The 21,292-nt window shown below is 36.5% G+C and overlaps 3 protein-coding genes and 1 long non-coding RNA gene across 6 annotated transcripts; 2 read left to right on the top strand and 2 right to left on the bottom strand.

Annotated features, from left to right (window-relative positions):
• Positions 1–49: 49 nt before the first annotated feature.
• LOC133842534 (RNA polymerase II-associated protein 3) lies at positions 50–2,145 on the bottom strand. The gene is made up of 6 exons (XM_062275671.1): positions 1,897–2,145; positions 1,526–1,824; positions 1,263–1,471; positions 656–1,203; positions 317–599; positions 50–258 (listed from the first exon to the last, which is right to left on the bottom strand). The coding sequence occupies exons 1-6, from the start codon at positions 2,053–2,055 to the stop codon at positions 167–169; spliced, it is 1,590 nt and encodes a 529-aa protein (XP_062131655.1). The 5' UTR covers positions 2,056–2,145; the 3' UTR covers positions 50–166.
• A 138-nt stretch (positions 2,146–2,283) lies between these two features.
• Positions 2,284–20,850, bottom strand: LOC133842541 (arylalkylamine N-acetyltransferase 1). 3 transcript variants are annotated; one of them, XM_062275682.1, is made up of 4 exons: positions 20,630–20,850; positions 6,381–6,554; positions 4,663–4,815; positions 2,284–4,442 (listed from the first exon to the last, which is right to left on the bottom strand). In XM_062275682.1, the coding sequence occupies exons 2-4, from the start codon at positions 6,498–6,500 to the stop codon at positions 4,008–4,010; spliced, it is 708 nt and encodes a 235-aa protein (XP_062131666.1). In that variant the 5' UTR covers positions 6,501–6,554; positions 20,630–20,850; the 3' UTR covers positions 2,284–4,007. The 3 variants fall into 3 exon arrangements, with proteins under 3 accessions (XP_062131666.1, XP_062131665.1, XP_062131664.1); XM_062275681.1 differs by lacking the exon at positions 20,630–20,850 and adding an exon at positions 13,752–13,814; XM_062275680.1 differs by lacking the exon at positions 20,630–20,850 and adding an exon at positions 7,780–8,413.
• On the top strand, positions 2,292–3,277 carry LOC133842545 (dnaJ-like protein 60). The gene is made up of 4 exons (XM_062275686.1): positions 2,292–2,424; positions 2,491–2,611; positions 2,678–2,988; positions 3,044–3,277. The coding sequence occupies exons 1-4, from the start codon at positions 2,372–2,374 to the stop codon at positions 3,210–3,212; spliced, it is 654 nt and encodes a 217-aa protein (XP_062131670.1). The 5' UTR covers positions 2,292–2,371; the 3' UTR covers positions 3,213–3,277.
• Positions 14,310–14,903, top strand: LOC133842549 (uncharacterized). Its single transcript, XR_009894407.1, has 2 exons — positions 14,310–14,673; positions 14,736–14,903. It is a non-coding gene; the product is annotated as an uncharacterized LOC133842549 (long non-coding RNA).
• Positions 20,851–21,292: the final 442 nt, after the last annotated feature.

Here is a 21,292-nt window from a genome sequence, read left to right as displayed (position 1 = left end):
TCTTTTGTTTTTCTGGCACATCTGTTTTTATTATATAATAACAACTACATTTTAAATTTTGTAAATATATTTTCACATCTATTTGCATTTAACATTTTTAACACAATTTAATGTTTGAGCTAACAATCTGAAACAGATTCAATACGTATTTTGTTTGAAACAATTTTTAGGCTACGCTATAGACTTTGGCCAACTTCACCAATAATTCTGCATTGCTTTTGGGGAACTCCTTTATGGCAGCCATTATCGATGTAACCACTAGAAATAAATATACAGAATATTAATACTTATTAAGCACATGGCATTAGAAACATACGTTTCTTCTCTTCCTTGGACATGAGCATTGCCAATATGGTAAACTCGTCGTTTTTAGAAATCTCCCATAACACTGCTGCTGTTGTTGGCTCCTTGTTGGGCACATAGAACTCGTGCAGTGTTTCCATCAGATCTGAAAATGTATCCGAATCGAAACTAGCTCCAAGTATTTTGCACAAATTTGGTATCTCAATGGACTTTAAGTAATGATATTTCTGCACAGCAGATAATTCTTTCCATGTCACATAGAACTGAGCTGTGCCAGCTGGAGCAGCTGGTATGCGCTGTAAAGTAGTATAATATTAATAATAATGTAAAGTTAAATGAAAACATTGCTTACTTCCATTGCTGTGGATGAGGATTGCTTAGCTTCTGGCTCGGGTTTACTTTTGATCTTTGCAGTCTCAGCTTTGTTAATAGTCTTTTCAGTGTTGTTCGCATTTACTTCTTCCTTGACTGCTTTCAAATTAGTTTTTTCACCAGTTTGTATATCAACAACCTTTGATTTAGCAGGTTCTTGGGAAACAGTTTTGACTACTTTTTCTGAGATTGTTGTACTCTTTTCAATGACTTTTGACTGAATAGTTGAGGTTTGCTGTGGTTGCTGTTCTATTTCAACTATTTTTTCTGGCTTAGCAGTCGTCTTCTGTGCAGGATCTTTTTTTACTTCTGTAAACGGACCACAATTGCTGTTGAAGATCTTATCAATCTCATCATCTGTGATGCGCAATTGCTGTGGTTGTTGTTGGTTGGCTCGAGGCGTTACAATATCCACAACTGGCACCCGCCGCATTGATTGCTTAGAGCGTTTATAAGCTGGCTTATCAAAGGGTAAAATATCAATTAAATTATCATTTGGCGCACTGAAGTTGGGGCCATTTTTAGTAGCTGCAATAAATGACAATTAGAAACTCAATAGATTATTACAATATTTTTAATAACATTACCATTTTTCCGCAAGCGATCATTGATACGTTCCAGGCTACGTTTTGCCTCGATATTTTTGGGGTCCAGCGTAAGCACAGTGGTGCAGTCTTTAAGAGCTTCCATATTATTGCCGAGCGATTCGTTTGCTTGCATGCGTCGATAATAGGCCTTGACACAAGTCTTGTCCAATGCAATGGCCGATTCGCAATCATCCACACAGTTGCCATAACTATGATGAGAAAAAAATTAGTTTTTAGTTCGATTACTAAGACTCATTGCTTACCGCTCCAACTTTAAGTGACACAGTGCCCGGTTAATAAAGTAAATGGCATCGTATGGATAAACCTCTACAGCCTCAGTGTATGCTTCGATGGCCCTTTCGTAGTCCGCTTGCTTTACATAGTTATTGCCCCGATCCTTGATGTCGTTAGCCTTTTTGTGCTGTTGCGCCAATGCATCCTGCGGCAAGTCCTGCTTCTCTGTGGGCGTGCTCGCTGTTGAGCTCGGTGACTGCGCCGGCTGGGAAGTGGTCTTCTTTGTTGGCTCACTTGATTTGGTCACATGGCTGCGCACTGGCAGCGTCTAAACAAAAACGTATAGGACGAATTATGCAAATTCCACTTGACTTGATTTTGAGGCATGTGCGCTACTCACTTTTCTATCGACGGTTGGAGCAGGCGCATTTTTCATTGCCTCTTCGCGGTTTTTGATGTCCTTCTCCCATGAGTAAAGATCTTTCACCGAATTTTGATACTCGGTCGCATTGCGACGCACCTGCAATTGCAATTCTATAGCGTTCTTCTCGCCACTCATTTTAATTTACTAAATTAATATTGTTATTTTTTGTAGTGAAGAGCGCTATTTCGGTTGTCATGACAGCGACAGTGTGACCGTTAGCAAATGTTGATAAAAATTTACTATATTTGCTGCTCTAATATACCGATAGCACTTTATCGATAGTAATACTCGAAAATATAGCTAGTGCTGGGAATCGCAGTCAACCGGTGTTGCTAACACTAATGTATCTTTTTCGGAATTGAAAACAAATGGAGTGAAATTATTTGTGTTTATTATTTGTTTATCACTGTTCACTATTGTACCGGGGGATAAAGCAGGGTCGAGCCTTAACATGATGCGGATACCGAGCTATTCGCTCGCCATGGAAGCGACCAGCAGACGTAAGTAGGTAGCGATTGTTGAGTTTTTGTTATATAAAAACTATGTTCTATTATTGTATTTTATGCGCAGTTTTGCACAGACGACAAAGTTGAATGCCAAAAAGGCCGAAACACACTACGATGTACTCAATCTAAGTCATGATTGCAGCAAACGGGACATACGCAATGCGTTTCTACGACTCTCCAAACAGGTGCAACAAGTGCACTTTATATTCAGTTTAGACATTTTGGACTAATTAAGACTCATTCTGTTGTAGTATCATCCTGATGTTAAACACGCTGCTGTACAGCCAGATGGCGCTGCTAGATTTGTTAAAATCACCGAGGCATATCAGACGTTAGTGAAACCCTCATCCCGCAGGGAATACGATGATAGTTTGCTATGGAATCCGGGGGGAAGAAGCGCTCGAGAAACAATTCATCCATGGGAAGTCAAACCCAATTATAATCCTAATCCTGGCCCATACTATGGCATTAAAGGCTTTAATCGCGTGTCCAACTGGAAGGTTGCTTTGTTCCTAATCACCTTGGGCATCGCAGGCGCCATCTTTGGATTTAGCTCAGTCAAGTAAGTCATGAACTCGACTGTTTTATTTGATTAACTTACTAACTGATTTGCAAAGGCTTTCGTTTCAAACTCATAAGCAAATACGGGACGAGGTCTCAGCAGAAGCCAACTCACATCATGCAGCTGTCGTGGCCGATGCACAAAAGTATGGCAACGAAGAGCAAATTCGAAGGATGGTTGTGCGTCTGGCTAATGATCCCTTGGGCAGAACGGCGGCCAAGTAAAATTTAAATTATTATGACAACTTTTGTATATATGTAAATTTAAATAGACAATTATTTTTACAAAATTTATTGGAGTAATTCTATTTGCCATCATTTTTATTTTATTTGGATTTCAGAGAAATCCTCCTGAATATTTATTAGTTATCGAATTGTGTCAGGGGAAATTCTTGAATAATTTCGAGTAGTTCCCCGGCAACTTAAGATATCGAACAGATCGATATCTAAACTGCTAGAAGTGTCATTTTATGCATATCGATTATCGCTCAAGTTTAAAATATCCCAAGGGAATTCACTCCAGTTGTTATTGGGAATTTGTTCCCCAGTCCATTGAACTCAATTTGAATGCAAAGTTATGTAAGATTATCAATACTTATTCTATGAATAGATTTGGATTTGTATTAACAACAACTTGGGAGCTGCATTAATTTTAAGAACTTGTTTTATTTTTATTTTATTTAGCAATCTTTGAGCACATTTTTAAAACACTTAAAATAACGTGTCGACGAGTGAATTTAATTACATTAATATTTATATGTATAGGTTGTACTTGTTTTTCTTCTTTTTTGTTGTTATTGTATTTGTTACTACATTGTTTAATTGAAAGTACATAACGAATGAAAAATGAACGCACGATTCACACGATTTGTTAATCGGAAATGTTGTTTGGGAACCCGCCACCGAACTACCAACTAAAAAATCACATATTTCATATACATATAAATTGCATATATAGTATATATATCATATATAATGCATAACTACTACAACTACTACTACTGCTAATTGTTAATAAAATTACAATAACGATTTCGGCACCTCCTTGCCGAGCTCCTTAACCAACACACGAACGCCCACATGAGGTGCTGCTGGCTTAAAGACAACCTCGCCATCCTTTTTGTAGTCGGCGAACTGCATGTTGAAGACCTCATGGAAGCCCAATTTCTCCATGACAACGGCGGAATAGTGGCTGGTGCACATGACATGGTAAACGGATATTTGATTGGCAAGCATAAATTCGTAGGCGCGTTCCGTGAGCTTGCCCGCAATGCCCATGCCGCGATAATTGGTGTCTACGGAGAGAATTTTGCCATCAAGTATTTGTTCCTCATTGGGATAGATGTCAAAGATGTTGAACTTCTCCTCCACGTGGTCCATGAGGCCCAGAATCTTTTTGAATTTGGGATGCGAGCAGCCGTCGGCAGCCTTCTCTGGTGGTGCATCAGTAGCAGCCTGAAATACAGTAAAGTACTTTTGTTAATAAAATGTTAAACGAAAAAAATTATGAAAGTATTTTTAGAATTATTCAAAAAGAATCAAAAAACAAAGTCTTGAACAATGCAGATTCCTATTTGAATATTCTACATTTAAGCTTAAAGTTCTTTTAAAGGTGCTTTTATATTTTATTAATCCTGTTGCTTGAAATTCATGAGCGTAAAAGCTCTTTACTTACCGGTCGCTTTAGAAGCCCATTGATGAAAACGCCAATAATATCGCCGCTCTTATTAACCGCTTTGTATGAGCAATTATCCGAAAGCGACTTCATTGAATACTTTTCAAGGTCGCTGCACTCGCCGAGATTGAGAAATGTGTTGAGAGGTTCATCCTGAAATGATACAATACAAACATGTTTTATTAAAAACAGGCTCAAATACAATAACTAAATACAAATAGTGACAGTAATTTTCCTATCCACGCGCCAGTTGAACAGGTTATAAATTAATCATGACACGAGTAAAGATATGTTGCTGCCAGTATTATGCAAAATGACATATGGGATTGAGAAAATCTAAACAAATTGCTGTATGTAATTACGTGACACGATTACAGATCTCTTGAATCATTCATATTTAAATGATTTATACACGCATGCAATGCAATATTATTATCGTTCTCATCAACAACATTATTCATAATTGAATTTATCACACTGCAAGCAAAATAGAACGGAACCGGAGCTTATGTATGTACAATATAGTATGTAATGATAATTTGATCAGGGTGTGGCTGGCATAAACTTGAAAAATAATAGTAATAATAATTGTAAAGTTAACTGGAGTGGAAGTGAGTGCATATTACAAGATATGCTTGATTGCTGCGGCACTTCAAATTCACACGTTTGCGAGAGAGAACTAGTTAATCAGTCGATGATCTTCAAAGTCAGCCTCACTCGACTCGTATCGAGTCATTCACATGACCTGAGACGAACCGAATTAAACTGTTTTTTTGTGTCTCCAAAGTGCAAAGATTGTGGGAAAAGAACTAAATCAAGAGGGACTTCCCGAATGAGTCAACGATGCGTTGGGCAAGGATACCACTCACTTTACTATGACTATACTCACAACATGTAAACAAAAACTCCAAAATAAAGCTAAGCATAACGTGTTAAATTGCTCTTGTCGAAGGTGAGCGACTGGGAAATACCCTGTACTCGTATCTCAAAACGAGAATTTCATTCTTTCTTTACCTTGACCCTCACGAAAGCTATTAATGCCTTTTACGACATTTGTTTTCATTTCTGGTTGTGCAGATATATAAACACGCAAAAATCAATACAAATCTAAATAGCCGTTATGTTTTCTTGACCTCACTGCACTTACTAATTCTAGTTATAACATTTCAATTTATGGCCCAATCATTATTCTTTAATCGTGATATGTAAATTAGATTTTTATAGTCTAGTTTTTGCCATTTTTGTAATTCTAATTTCTAATTTTTATTGTGCAATTGTCATGAAAATATTCCGGAAAAGTAAGTAAATTTTGTAATTTGAAATTTTCAGGATATGTAAATGAAGCCATAAAATTAAACATTAAGCATATGTATATAAATATCATTGTATGCCAGCAAATTGTGGAACTTTTTGTAATTAAGGGCAATACCCAAATAGCATGAAATACCCAGTTGATATTCATAAAACACAGAAGGTATTAATTTATGCCACTTAAAATGCAAAATCGACTTTAGGTGAATTTAATGAAGCTGATCTTTCGCCAATTTGACGGCACGTGATTCCTAATTAATATGCATTATGTTTACTTGATGAGCTCCAATCGATTGTTTAGCGTTTGTTTTGTTATGGGTGAAAAGTTAGTTACACTACCAAAAGACAGTTCGAAATGGCAATTAAACAGATCTAATTTGAATATTGACAAGTCAATAGAAACTTACCTTAAAGAAGAATGTCTTGAGCATGCTGAGTACAGCCGCATGATCCTCGGGCTTGATCAATTCAATGGTATAGGACTGATTCCTATCTACAGTAGTTGAAGAGGACGTTGTCGACGACATGTTGAGCACCTCCAATTTGTGTGTCAAACGAGCGATCGGATATAGTTCGTTTAGCTGCGAAAAATACGAGTAGACAAAACAAATCGTTAAAAAACAATATTGTGGCAAAGCCCAGACAAGCCCATGTATATATTTATATATATTTTATATCTATCGGCAGTCGTATATGTATGTATGTATGTCTGTATGTTATGGTTATTTATTGCTCTTAGATGAAAGGCAAACATTTTAATTTGAAGCACATGTGAACGTCGCAGCGCTTTTCACTTGCATTTCCCCAACACTTTTGCCATTTTCCATTTTCCACATCGGCCGCAGCGACAGCCTCGTGTAGACGTGTATAAATTTGCTTTTCATGTACCTTTTGGACAGGCATCATAAATTATGGTTTAACAAATTTGCATACGTCTATACATATACAATGCTAAGAGTGCCTAAACACTGTATGGAATTTTTTGTTCGAAATTGAACAGACCCCTCAGAACTGGTAAACACACATCAAAGTTTTTATGAAAATCAAAAAACAGGAACTCTTTTGGCATTTTACCATAAACACGTTTCGTTAACTGAGGAAATCTGCAATTCATTATAAAAATCCTAAAACGGGACTGCAAAGTCGCCAACAGTAGCTGCTTAATGCCGTTAGCGTCACATGGTATTAACATAAATAAATTTTAAACTAAATTGTTTTTTTTTTTTTGTTTTTGTTTGTATTCTTGTTTAGATGTCTTAATTGATCATTGAGTCGTTAAATACTGTGAACATTTAAGTTTTATTGTAAATTGTACTTATAGAATATTAAGCAGAAAGTTTTCTTTATTTTGTTAATGCAAAACAATATTCAAAAAGCATTTTCCTTTTTTTTTTGTTGGCTAGTGTAGCGTTGGAATCGCAAGATCGCCGTGCTGATGTTTCAATCGATTCGCATATTTTGCGAAAAATCAAATTTAATTGCACTTTGAGTGCGAGTGCGAGTGCGTATTTAAAGGCCACGCCTCCCCCTTAGTTCGATTTATGTGCATACGTTGAATGTTTAGGTTATCGTAATTCTCTCGCTGCCATCGTATCGTATCTATTATTGGCACACTCTATATTTATATTTATAGAGGAACAATTTGCGATTGCACGACTTTGCCAGTGGTGGAAATGATGCCCACGCAAATGGACATTGTTTATGTTTGATTACGGGGTTGAGGTTGCGGTTCGCGTGGGGGGGTCGAGGTCGGGGTCGCTCAACTATTGGGTACTACATCCGATTCTACAGTTCTGTTAGACTTACCGCACATCTGGAATCAAGGATGCGACGGTTGCTTTGCAGCAGCGGTTGCTCCCGCATATTTTGCACCTCCATTTTAATTCTGTTTGTTATAAGTTTATGTTAGAGCGCCGCCGGGAGAGGAAAATCCCGAACGTATAAATAATAATACAAAGATCGAGCGAAACAAAAAGTTAAACACAAATTTACGTTTCGCTTTTTGGCGCGCGCTTCTCTTTGGTATTTTTGTTATTTCTCATAAACTTTTTTGGTTTTTTGTTATTTTTTGTTTTTGCGACGTTTGTTTATTTTTCAGCAGATTTATATTTATGATTGTGGCTCGTTTTGTTTATTAACGTTATTTGATTTATTTTGTATGTTTCCTTTAGCGCACAAGGCAGGGTTCAATGGGTAAAACACTTAACACAACTCGGGACAGTTATAAATAATGCTAATTTATTATGCAATTTAGCAGGGTTCACACACACACGCACACATGTACACACGTGCCAAAGGCAAATATTATGTTAATTGGAAGTCCTGGTGGGAATTAAGTTTTGGCCGCAACGAGCTTTAGCTTCCCTTGTGCAAACAATGAATGCCAAACATCGCAGCTGTTTGCACTTTATATAGAGTAACGTATACGCAGTGTGTGCTGTGCTTTGCTTTGCTTTGCTTTACTGTGCTGAACCTGAACCCGAACCGACACAGCGACACACACACACACACACACAGACACAGTCGGACGACGAGTGAGAGCGAGAGAGGCGGAATTGCAATCTCCACTGTGTTGGCTGGATCTGGTTCCGTTATTGCCTTGCTGCCGATCGTAACTGAGCATGCGGCCCGAGTGTACGAATTGCCGGACACAACAAAAGCTAAAGCTCTATGGACATCGCAGCAGCAGGCGTCGGCAGCGACGTCAGCAGCGCAGTCAATGCTTCGTTTGATTGAGCATGGGCCGATCTGGAAGTGTGTGTGTGTTGTGTGTGAGTGTGTATGTGCTGAAGACGAAGGTGGAAACAAAGACAGCAAAAGTAAGATTTGCATTTGATTTTGGTTCCACACGAGTGGATTAGGCAAACAGTTGGCGACGTAAAGTATGTGTGTGTGTGTTTGCATGAATACAAAAAGAAAGCTCTCTCAGTGAACAGAGGCTCATCAGCAGCTGATAGAAAGAGAGAGAGAGAGAGAGAGAGAGAGAGAGAGAGAGAGAAAGAGAGAGAAAGAGAGAGACCCCGGCTGAGCTTGTGGGTCGTGACAAGTTTGTGAATGGTTCTTGCCGGTCAGGTAAAGCCGCTGCTTTCCGGCTGCGTGGAGTTGGCAGTGAGTAGATTGTGTTTGACTTTCCAGCAACTTCCGTAGTGAAAGAACATTCAATTGAAGTACTATATACTTTAAGCAAGGTTTAATTGTCGTTTCTTGGCTAAAGTGAAGCTTGCTTTAGAGGCTTATGCGCTGCTTCAGTGAATTGAAGTTGGCTGCTCTAGAGATCCTGGAGTTGCCACTGCAAGGTGGTCCTTAATTTGGCGATCTGGCAACTGACTCCCCACTGACTTGAAGTTGGCTGCACGACATATCCGGAATTGTGGAATGTATAACAAATTGCAACTGAAATGCAATTAAAGAAAAAACGCTATAAATCTGATAAATGTGACCATGGCACGCCTGTTAGAGCTGTCTCTTGATACGTGCTGTTCCATTGCATTTATGCAAATAGACAGCGAATTGTCACCTTAGACCAAGTAGTTGTCAGTTGTGTTTAGTATTTGCCGGGAGACGAATCTGGATAGTTCTGATGATGATAATGCCTCTCAGTTTATTTGCTAAACAAATGGAAAGAAGGAGAGCACATTGCATTAATATCAATATCAATATCAATAGCAATAACAATATCAATGACAGTGAAAATGGAAATGGAATAAACGACAATGCCCGCGGCACAATTCAGACTCAGCACTCGGAGCAATTCTCGAGATGTGAAGGTGGGAGGCGAAGGCGTCGTCAAAGGCGGAGGCGGAGACGAAGGCGGGGAGGTCAGCAGCGTTGCCTGAGTTTTGTTTGCATTGACAACGCCCGCACTACACTTCGATGTATCTCTTTAAAAATTTGTTGCTTTTTCTCTCGTTTTTTTTTGTTTTCGTTTTTCGCTATCTTTGTTTTCGTTTTCAGATTTTTTTTTGTTTTGTTTACTTTGGCGGGCGTGCGCTCTCGTCAATTTGCCAGGCAGACAAACCGACTGCTTTGCTGACTGTTCAACTTTTCAATAGGTTTAAAATATTTATAAATTGTGATTATTAAGTTATTTCAGATTCGGCTGTTGACAAGAATTTATTTATTTTTTTGTTTATGGATTTGTTTGACCGTAAACGCGCGACGTATTTCAATAATAATAATACGAGTAGTCACAATAATTCAACATTCTTTGTTAGTTATTGTTATTGTGTTGGGCACGTGATAAAAAAAATAAGTGGAAAGTTTTACAATATCCATATGGAAAAGTTAGCAAGCATATTATAGGGAAAATACACAGAAATTCATTGCCAAGTCTGGGCAAATTTGCGGTTAACAACGCTGAACCAGTTTGTTATTCTTTTTGTTGTTTTTCTTTTTTGGTTTTAGTCAAGCTCTGAATTTATCCCACAGATTGACAATCGATTCTGTGGAATTCCATATGACCAACAAGTCAGAGTCAGAGTCAAAGTCGAAGCCAAGCCTTCGTCTTCTTTGTCGTGTTTGATCAAACACAATACTTTGTTGTGGTCAAATGCAGGTGTTAAACGATTTACCTTAACATTCATCACACGATTGTGCTTCTGTGTCTGCCTAATTAAGACAATCGCATTGCCGATGATTTTGTTTTGTTTGCATTTTATTTTGTTTTGCGCATGTCACGCTAGCGCTGTCAATCATCGAAAATATAAATAAATTAATTTTTGTGCACCCAAAATATTGCATGACTGCGGTCATCATGGCGTATGCTTAACATCTGTTGCGTATTGCGTATACGCGCAGTGTTCTCGTAAAGTTTATCTCTACTGATGAATTTGATACGTTACGTCAACAGATTGTGATCAATTTGATGCGCACAATTTCTAATCGTATTCGCCTTAATTAGCAAACCTTGTGAATGCAATTCTCATTTGGTTTTCCATTTCATTTTGATGGCCCATAAATAATTTTACATTGTCATGCAAAATTTTCATATCCATTTTCATTTCAAATTTCCAATTGTTCATTGTAGTTTTTTGTAATTTTTTTGTTTTGCACAGTCATGCGACTAATGAGGCATGGTCTGTCTATACAGATTTATAGCTCCAACTTCAACGAGGCGGCAATAAAAATGTTTGCTTCGCTGTTTGCTGCTGTTGTCGGTTAGCCAAAAACTCAACTGCCCCATGTGTTGAAAGGCAATTCAATGCGGTCTGTCATTATAAACAGACTAATTGACAATTTACATATGTTTCGTTCTGCGTGTGGCGCACCAACGAATCGCAATTTGCAGTTTAGTTAATCTCAAGTGTTCATTAATTAACGCGAAACACGTCGTCTGATTGATATCTACGCCCTTTTTTGCTTAAGTTCTATAAACAGGTGTTAAAGAATACTCAATTAGATGTATGAAGAGCAAATGAAATTGAACTGAGCTCATAATTTAACTTTGCGACTATAACTTTTTTAAAATTAAGCTGTTAATCGAAAGGCTAACATTTTACATTAAGTTAACTTTTTAACTTTAAAGAGTATTCAATCTTCCTCTTGTTTCTGTTTCACATTTTATTATTAATATGATTTTTGCTGCTTTGAATTTATTTTCTTTTTTTTGCATGACTGATAGTATAGTGCTACGTTTAATGACTTTTAATGATCCGTCATCGCGCTGCGGCTGCAATTGTGTTTACATATCGATAATTATAAAGACATTAACGCCGTTTAAGTGCACAAAATGAGCATTTGCTTAAGTATCGCATGTAAACTGAAATTGCGGCTAAATGATTCAAGAGATTTACACGAGCAAAAGTCCCTCAACAGATGAGCCAAAATCGAAATGACTTGGAAAATAAACAAAAACAATAAGTTGTGCATCTACAACTTTCGGAATATTCATTGGCATATATTCATATTCTCGATTCGAAAGGTCTGCTGTCAAAGTCTTTTACAATAATTGCACAATTTTAATAGCTCGAATGTGCAAAAGGCTTAAACGATTGAAGGTCGAGTTTGGCTTTTCAATTTAATCTATTATTAAATGTTACCGAGCCACTGTATCTGTGGCTGTTGCTGCCTGCTAGATGATGAATGTTTAACTATATATAATTAATAAATAATATAAACCAGCCCAGCAACATTTGCATTCTTATGAATAGTATGCAAATCCATTGTTAAATATCGCCTAGTGATATTTCGTTTGCCTTATGACACGATCACCTGGTGAAATATTAATATTTCAATTTTTTGCTGTAATTACATCGGGTTGAATTGATTTATGGCTCGGAATTGTTGTGAGACAGAGAACTATATGTTTATAACGAGGCAATAAATGGAAATTTAAATCGCTGTTATGTCACCAACAGTGATCGATCAGTTGAAGTACAGAATTTAACATATGTTACTTATTAACCGAGTCTTTAAAGTTAACTTAAGTTATTAACTGAGCAGTCAATTAAATTATATGCTTACATATTTGCAATACTTTATAATATAGACTGTCAACTGTTCTTTACAGTATATTTGTTAACTATTGTTGTATGTTAAACCGATTACTTAGTAGAAAAACTATGTAAAAGCAATGTTAAGTTTTTAACCGAGTTTTTTTTTAACGTTTTTACGATATTCATAACTGAATGAAGTTATATATAATAATTAATTAAATTTCATGCTCTCATGTATACCATATTTTGTAACAGTTTTAAACTATTAATTAATGTTGCATGTTAAGGTACTATGTTAAAGTTATGTTAAGCAATTAAGAGAGTCTTTAAAGTAATGTCAAGTTATTAACTGAATCTTTAAAAGCAATTAATTAAATGATATGCTTTGGTGCATGCAATATTTTTAAACAGTTTTAAACAGTTAACTGTTCTTTGCAGTATCATAATGAATGTTGCATGCTAAAATGTTAAATTCCGTTAACAGAGCTGATAACTGAGTGTTAACTGTAACGCTTTTAACTGTCAATAATTAGACAAAACTTGTCGATGCTATTTTCGAGTCGTAGATTTTGATTTTCATATTGCTAAGACGAAAATCGTAACGAACGCGTCGCAAAACAGACTAACAATTAGTTATTGTTGTCAGACTTGCAAATCAGTTTAAATTTGTATATATATAAAGAAATATAAATTAAACATTTGCATCACAAGTATGCAATAAATCATTATAAGGTTTTAAAGCCAACGATTTGCTAGCGACCCGAGCTTGACAGGTGTGTATAGTATGTATGCGATATATCTATATAGCTATAGTTATCTATATATATAGGGAGAGTCAGTGACTTTTCCGACAGGTGCTGGGCACACGAGTGTGTCCGGTCGCTGTGTGAGCGTGTGCTTGACAAAGCGGAATTGATTTGACCCCACACACACACACTCACATACATACACAGAGAGAACTCTGTGGGGCGGGAAACTGGACAAATGGCCCACGCTCGGCTGGAGCTGGTCTCTGGTCTCGACCTGGGAGCTGCTCGCTGCTCGCTACTAGCTGGTAGCTGGAGTTTGTCGTGGTCGACGTCGCAGTCGCCGTCGTTGTTGTCGTGTGTCGGCTTTAAGTCAACATTAAATGCTGCTGAACGTGACTTGAAATTGAAAGCCAATGTCGTCGGTCTGTGTGCAACACACGCCTGCCTGCCTAGTTTACCTCCGAGTTTTCAATCAAGTCCGTCGTCCGTCGCTGAACGCTGTCCAACTTATCACACTTTGCCCGCCGACTCAGCTTGTGGGTGTTATTCTTGGCCACAATTAACACCGACCCCAAATACGTAGTATGTTACATACCCATTTAAATATCAAATCGCGCCATATAAAATGCACTTTCATTTCGAAATTATAGTTTCGGGAACTCTTTTGAGAATCGATTTCCAATAGAATTCTTTGTAGAATGAATTGAAACTAATTAAGTTTCAAGTATTGATTTCTGATAGAATTCTTTAAAGAACGATTTAAATTTAATTACCAAATTGAGAGATTTTTTATTGACAACTTCAGCACATGAGCTTGGACTAGATAATATTAAGAAGGATTACTAAGTTGACATTTTGAATTAACATCAAATAAATAATACCCAAATTATATACTAATTGATTTTTTGACAGGCTGTGAGAGGCTTTAATTTAATTATATTTTTTATTATGAATACCTTGAATTACATTTATAAAATATACAAAATTATCAAATGTCAGAGCACCAATTTCGAGTCGATAATCTTACCCAGGACAACTACATTTATGTCAAGAATTAATAATTCACAAATATACAAACATTTTTTTATAAGCTTTTTTCTAGTGCTATTATGAGTATCTTGAATTACAAAATTTACAAAATAGAAAATATAAAATACTACTTATTTTTAATTTATTGTTTAGTTTAGCATTAGAGCTTCATTATCATTGTCAGAGATGTATTCATAAATACATTTATTTATTATTTCTTGTTCTTGGCATCAGTATTTTTACCAAAGGATGCGTTTTTTCTCGCTGTGTAAGAATGCCCGCTTGGCAACAAGTTCTCTAAGCATTGATTTAGCTGTCTTTTTCGTTGCTCGTTTTCTGATTTGTATTCGCAGTTTATTTTGTGCTCGAAATCTCGACAAATTAATGTTACATTCTAAAGACATTAAAATGCTTTTATCTCACATCGCCGCAAGTACAAGAGAACAATGCACGTTTTTCCACAAATAATACTACTAAAATAGCTGGAGGTAAACATTACCATTACCATTACAATTGCGATTACTATTACTATTACTATAACTAACAGCAGGCCCATTATCCGACCATTAGCAGATCATTGGATCAAGTCAAATACGCAAATCCAACATTAGAGCTCAACTACAACGCAGCCGACTACAACTGACATCGAAGCCAATAAAAATTCATTAGCAGTTTGTTTATTAAATTGCACCCCCAGCATGTATTTTGTCTTCTGTAATATTATATTGTATATATTATAGACTACTGTGTAAAGCAAAACACATCTGCATAAACAAAACAATTTGGTGAGAGAGTGCCCACAAAGTGTGTCATCTCTCAATGCATGCGATTGTATCATTTTGTTGTTGTTATTATTATTATTGCTATTATTTTTGTTGTTGTGGGATATGCGCAATAAAGCGGGATCAAATTAATGGATCATCTGCGGATCTGTTGGAATCATTTCGGACGTTATGACTAGTCCTTGATAATGATATAAAAACATATGAATGTAGATAGCATTACTACAAATTACACTATTTTTATATTCTTCTTTATATTCATTCTATTTACTGAACTTGCCATCCCTCAACAAAATCTTTTGTTGATTAAAATACTATACAGATCATAAAAATTAAGACCAGGACAAATTCGAATTCAGGATTCCTATGAATCTTAAGAACTTTTATGCCTAAGCTAAGATATAAGATGTAGACAAAATTTGTGCTTACAACATTCTGAAAACAATCTTTTTTATCAATATATACGAGTATAATAAACAGACCATATTTAAATATGTTAAGCTTTTGAATCATTCCTGTTCAATGCTTAATCTTATGTAAATTCATTTTCAACTCTATGCTGGTTTAAAATATCGCTACAATTTAAATTATACTCAAATTCAGTACATTTAGAATAAACATCACGTTTTAACATATCTAGATTATGCCTTTCCTCGATGATGTTATCTTTCAGATTATTCTCTTTTCTCCACATATTTTTATACCACAAACTTTCCATTATACAAGTTTTTCCTGCGGTGTGTTTACCCAAAAAACTTTCCAAATTGCTCTCAGTAGTTATTTCTGCGTCACACATTTTTAGAAAACATTTGACCCATCTCTAGTCTTTCATTCATAAAACATTGCAAACATTTGGCTATGGAAGTGTCCAAGAATTTAACTTTCGTGACTAGACTTATTGGCGTCTAACCAAATTGTAAATGCTTCGCCTAAAAATAAACACAAAGTCGTAATACGTTCAAAGCTTGGCAAATTTCATTGTGATTCTAAGTTTAATAAGTTGTGAATGAATTTCAAGTATTCTAAGAGCTTGTCGTTTTTGAATGTAATAATGTTATTAAAGTCACAATTTCTTTTAATGATAATTAGGTTTCTAATTTTGATACTTTTATTTTTCGCATTTTACTATTAAATATTTCTTTAAATTTATTAATAAATAGATATCGCAACTAATTAGTACTGCACATTTTATCTATGCAAATGTGTAAAATAAGTAAAAAAGCTTCATTCGGGTGTGGTCGACTGTGAGATATCTTTTATTTTATAGTGCGGTATTATTCTAAATATCTATATATAGAGTATAAAATGCACCAGATTGTCAGACGAAGCAACGTTGTGCCATACTTCTAATCAATTTTGGGTTTTTGAAATATAAATTCTGATTTAAATGTAATCGATCAATTATGAAATTTACATACTAATTGCGATAACATTAATTAAACTTGCTGTTATTATTATTAATTTACCCTTGCAACTTAAGGGCCAACTATCAGATACTTCGCTGTAATTTGCCTATTAAATGTGTAACACATCAGAAAGTAATCCAGCGTTGGGCCCTCGAGAATATCTTATATATATACCATACATGTATGCCCACTTAGGCGTTTAACGTTGATTAAGTTAGTGTGATTGGAGCTTAAATTGAAGCAACCCAATTTACAAACTTTATTAATATTATTACCCGTAATGCATAAATTGCGAACATGCTGGCAACTCTCTCTCCCTCTCTCTCTCCTTCTATGCTTATCCCTCTCTCTCTCTCTATTTGTCGGCTGATATATTCATTGCCGCATTTGCATTTAGTGGGTGGACAAAGTATGAGGAGGAGCAAAAAGAGAACTGTCAGCTTAAAATGCAAATGAAAAGATACAGCAGCAGCGGCAGCTGCAACCAAACTGCATGCTGCGGTAAGTGGTGAAGTGGTGAAGGGGGAAGCGGAAATGGGAAAGTGGAAAGTGAAGAGCTTAAAGCTCAATTAAAATGAAATGCTGCAAAATGCAAGATAATTCTTTACATATGCCAGTCAGACGTTGTTATTGCTGAAATCTCTGTTGGCGTTGTCATTGTTGTTGTTGCAACTGTTTTTTTCCCTTTTTATTTGTGTGTGTGCAGTTATTCTAGTCCTTGTTCAACTCCTTGTTGTTGTTATTTTATACAGACTACAGCTAATCTGGCAGCATATTGGCACGAGAGTTCCCCAGGCAGCAGACCTCAGTGCCCCTAGAGGGGGCTGCCTTAAGCCTCGCACGATGGTTGCTGCTGTTGCAGCTAACAAACGAGAGAACAATACGCATACGCCGCGTACGCCGCACACACCCCCCACAGTGAAAGCAAACAGACAGCAGCTAAATTGTTGGCAGGAAGCCAGCTCCGAGGCAGCTGCCAAGCGAAAGATAATAATGATGTTGTCGTTGTTGTTGTTGTTGTTGCTGATGATGAGGATGAGGATGCTTCTGTTTGCCGCTTGGCTGAATTGCAGTAGCAACAAGCTGCCTCTGGGCATGGGAACACAACTCGCAGCTCTTTCAGTTACTTGTGTGTTGCCACCGTTGTGTTGGCGCCATTTTGCTGTTTGCCTTTCCTCTTGTAATAAAATGAGATCCGGCATGCTGTTTCCTTTGACGCAGATGAGGCAGCCACTGTTGATTATAATGATGATGATGATGTTGCCCATGCTGTTGCTGCAGATGCTGCTGATGACGGTGTGCTAATGATAATGGCATCCATAGAGACTCGACTCAACTCATCTCGACTTCAGTCAACGCCCCGCAATATGCAAAGTATATTTTTGCATTTAAATGCTTGAAAATTCAATGAGTCAGCCTCTTCAACGTACCCGCCTCCCTACCCCGCCCAGGACACAAAGTCTCGAGTCTGTTGACAGCACTTGAAGAGAGGGGGAGCCAAGAGCTCTCTTTTGTTGACAGATTGATTCTGATGTGTTTTTATTGTCATTGTTATGTTTCCATCTCGTGACAGCAGGCACAAGGAGCATAAGAGCTCGCTCGAGCTCCGCCTTCATTGAAAAGAGGGAGAGAAAACATTGAAGTGCCACTGAATTGGTAAACATTTTAACTTAATTGGTTTCAGCCAAATGCGCTTAGCAATTGGATTACCAAACAGAGTCCTCATTAATTGTTCTCGAAAACAGGCCTAAGCCATTGCTCATTTCGCAAAACAAACAAAATACCGGCAATAAATCCCCGTTGGGCATTAAGCGAGAGGCCTCACAAACAATCCCAATCTATAGTATATGTATATAAAGGCACACTCATTTATTTAATTGCATGAAAAATGATTTTTCCATGCGCCCGCAGAATATTTTACCGACTTTCAATGAAAGCATTCGCTGGAAAAACATTTTTGTATTTTAAATTTAACAGCAATGTTTGTCATTTGCAAATTAAACTTTAGCAGCTTTAAGTGGAAAACTTTAAAATGTATTTTGCATATTTTGCCACCAATTAGTACGAAAAGTTTTTAACAAGTTTCAGTCAAATAAAATGCACAGACTGTGAACATTTTTAGTTGAGCTGCATTTGAATGATATGTTAAAGATAAATAAGATAAAATTTCACACCAACTAAGTTATTCTTAGCTTTGTCAGCTTTACTATTTTATATAATAATAATGATAATATGAAATAATTTTAAGAAACGTTTTTAAAGATACTTTAAGAGAAATGCTATAATTTATTTTACCTTTTTATATTTTAAATTCAATACAATATGAGTGATAAAAATTAAAATTAATTTAATTTTATTTGTAAAGTTTAGAAATAATAATTGTGATTAACAATTAATAAATCCATATATCCCATGATTTTATTGAAATTCATGTTGTTCTAAATCCATTCTAAGTGTGTAATTTTCTTATTTTACTTAAAACAACAGAAATACTCATTATTCATTATTGTCAGTTTCTGCTTTGAACATTCGAATTTGTTATTTTAACTCCTCTTGTTGTTATATGCAACTTTTTCTAAAGAAAACACAAAAAAGTCGGGACTAAGTTGAAAATAAATTCTGGGTTTAATTTATAAGTACTATCATTAAATGTTATTCGATTTCATTTAGTCTATAACAATTTTTATGATGTGAACTTTTTGGTTTTTATGCCGCAAATGCAATTATCTGAGCTGGGAAGCTAATTATGGTTTAGTGGCTTTTAGAGGCAGCCAAGTTAAGCTACCAATTGTGATGACTGCAATTTATTTGATACACACACGCACCCCTCACATCGGTTGGCCTCTCGGCCAGTCATTTGTTTGAATTCAATTAACTTGCTGTGCGGCAAAGGGCAGCCAAGAAGAAGGGGGAAGAAAAGGAATGTAAGGCAATTTCCAAACAGGATTCGTATTAAGCTGCGGCCAAACTTTATTGAAGCGTGTAAAACACAACAAACTCGTAACATCAAATCCAATCAAATCGATACAGCAATAAGTACAAAAAGCAAAAAAAAACAGAAATACAAACACAGTCAAAGGCGAGAGTGAAAGAAATTGCGATGGGTAATGGGGGGCGTATACGTAACGTAACGTTAACTCCAGTCATGACTGGCTAACTGAACTTGGACTTGGCTTGGCTTGGCTTGGCATCTGGAATTTCTTCTTTATGTGCTTGCTCTGGCTTTTCAAATCAATTGAAATGAATGCCATGCGTGTTTGAGTTGTGTGTATGTGATCCTAGAGGGACGAAAAGGGGCCGAGGAAGGTGGAGGGATGTGTGTGTGTGCTTTGTAAGTTTTTTGCAGACTGTGATTTTCATTGCTTTTACCGCGTACGTGCGGATTTTTCTTTGTGTGGCTTGAACATTTGTCGGTTTTGTTGCAACATTTTGTAATCTCGCATTTTATGGACTCCGCTGCCTCCTGTCGTGTTCGTGGATGCCACGTCTATTCATTGATTTGGTCAATAGTCACGTCAAATTGAAATTAAATTCTCTCGAAATGGTTTATCAATTGTTTGTTATCACCGAGATTTAATTCTGCTTAAAGACTGTTGAAATATATAGCAGATTATCAGACTGCTTCTATTGCTTGGCTGCTGATAACAGTTTATTTATTTCATAATGCACCTCATAGCAACTGTGACACGAGCAAACAACGAGAAATAATTCTTTATCAAGAGAATTATCAAGTACAGTAAAGATAGATAGCTGATATATTGACATTTTAAAGTAGTAAAATCGAACAAATGAAATTCAAGGTTGTTTTCCACATATAAATTAAAAAATTTCGAAATTTCGTACTTCCGCCACTTTGGTTGTATTTAATTTTTAAGTATTATTAAAATAAATATTTTGCGTCTATAGGGTCAGACAATTTTTTATATTTTGATTTGGTCGCTTGCCAAAATGTGCTTTTATTTTTGCTGCCATTGTGTGTCGTGTGTATTTATATTTTAGCCACATTTAATCAAGTTGAAACACACAAGACTCGCCACAAATATATAGTAAGCACACACATATATCTGTGTATCTGTATCTGTATCTGTATATAGTTTTGTTTTTATACGACTTGTGTTTTTATAGAACTTGGCGGCAAATCGAACAGACTGTCAAAGCGCCGCAAAACGAAATCAGAACTTTCCCCCTTACAAACTAAATACATAAATTAAAAAGAAATGGTCAAAGGAAAAGGGGCAAAGAGGCAGGCAACTTACTTGGCTAATAAATGGTTATTAATGTGCGTCCCCCGCCACTGAAATGTTTCCTTCCTGCAGTTGGTTGGACTAGTTTCTCGTATTTATTTCCACAATTTTTTTTCTCCTCGACTGGCGTGCCGTATGTTTTGGCTATTCTTTGAATAGTCCGCCTAGTTTCGAATGCTTCTACTTATTTTAGCGGTTGACCGTTAGCACGTACATATGTCTTAACCACGAGGGCAACGCATTTGATACTGAAACCGAATTGTTGTAAACAAACCAATTCAACCCCTCGCATTGGTGAAAATGACGCTTTTCCACTCAATTTTGCCCGTTATTTGGGCATTTGAAACACACTCAACACGCAACACTCTACACTCAACACGATACGGACACCAGCACGGACAACCCCAAAATGTTGTGTGTGTGATGGATACATCAGTTTGGGGCCACGGAAAGCGCTCCGGCTCAGAATCGCCAGAGAGTAAAATTGTCGACGACGAGCTGAGCGAGCTTTTCATTTCCACTCAAAACTGAAGCACGACCGATAACAATTGAGGGCTGTTGATAAGGCAACGGTTTTTTTTTCGTATTTGAATCTTAAAAAAATGAGTGCAATTGCTTCAACAACAACAGTTGGTCTTATGTAAATATACATATAACAACTGCGATAAGAATGAT

This window comes from Drosophila sulfurigaster, chromosome 3 (genome assembly GCF_023558435.1).
Source record: "Drosophila sulfurigaster albostrigata strain 15112-1811.04 chromosome 3, ASM2355843v2, whole genome shotgun sequence".
In the NCBI taxonomy this organism is placed as follows: Eukaryota; Metazoa; Arthropoda; class Insecta; order Diptera; family Drosophilidae; genus Drosophila; species Drosophila sulfurigaster.
Note: the sequence above shows the minus strand (reverse complement) of the source record. Positions and strands in the feature narration are given on the sequence as shown.

Coding starts and splice junctions, on each gene's coding strand:
- LOC133842534 (XM_062275671.1), bottom strand. CDS start 2,055: ATGAGTGGCGAGAAGAACGCTATAGAATTGCAATTGCAGGTGCGTCGC. Junction 1,825..1,896: donor CTCCAACCGTCGATAGAAAA/GTGAGTAGCGCA, acceptor GTTTTTGTTTAG/ACGCTGCCAGTGCGCAGCCA. Junction 1,472..1,525: donor TGTCACTTAAAGTTGGAGCG/GTAAGCAATGAG, acceptor TTCTCATCATAG/TTATGGCAACTGTGTGGATG.
- LOC133842545 (XM_062275686.1), top strand. CDS start 2,372: ATGATGCGGATACCGAGCTATTCGCTCGCCATGGAAGCGACCAGCAGA. Junction 2,612..2,677: donor TTCTACGACTCTCCAAACAG/GTGCAACAAGTG, acceptor ATTCTGTTGTAG/TATCATCCTGATGTTAAACA. Junction 2,989..3,043: donor TTTGGATTTAGCTCAGTCAA/GTAAGTCATGAA, acceptor TGATTTGCAAAG/GCTTTCGTTTCAAACTCATA.
- LOC133842541 (XM_062275680.1), bottom strand. CDS start 7,851: ATGGAGGTGCAAAATATGCGGGAGCAACCGCTGCTGCAAAGCAACCGT. Junction 6,555..7,779: donor TCCTTGATTCCAGATGTGCG/GTAAGTCTAACA, acceptor TATTTTTCGCAG/CTAAACGAACTATATCCGAT. Junction 4,443..4,662: donor ATGGGCTTCTAAAGCGACCG/GTAAGTAAAGAG, acceptor ACTGTATTTCAG/GCTGCTACTGATGCACCACC.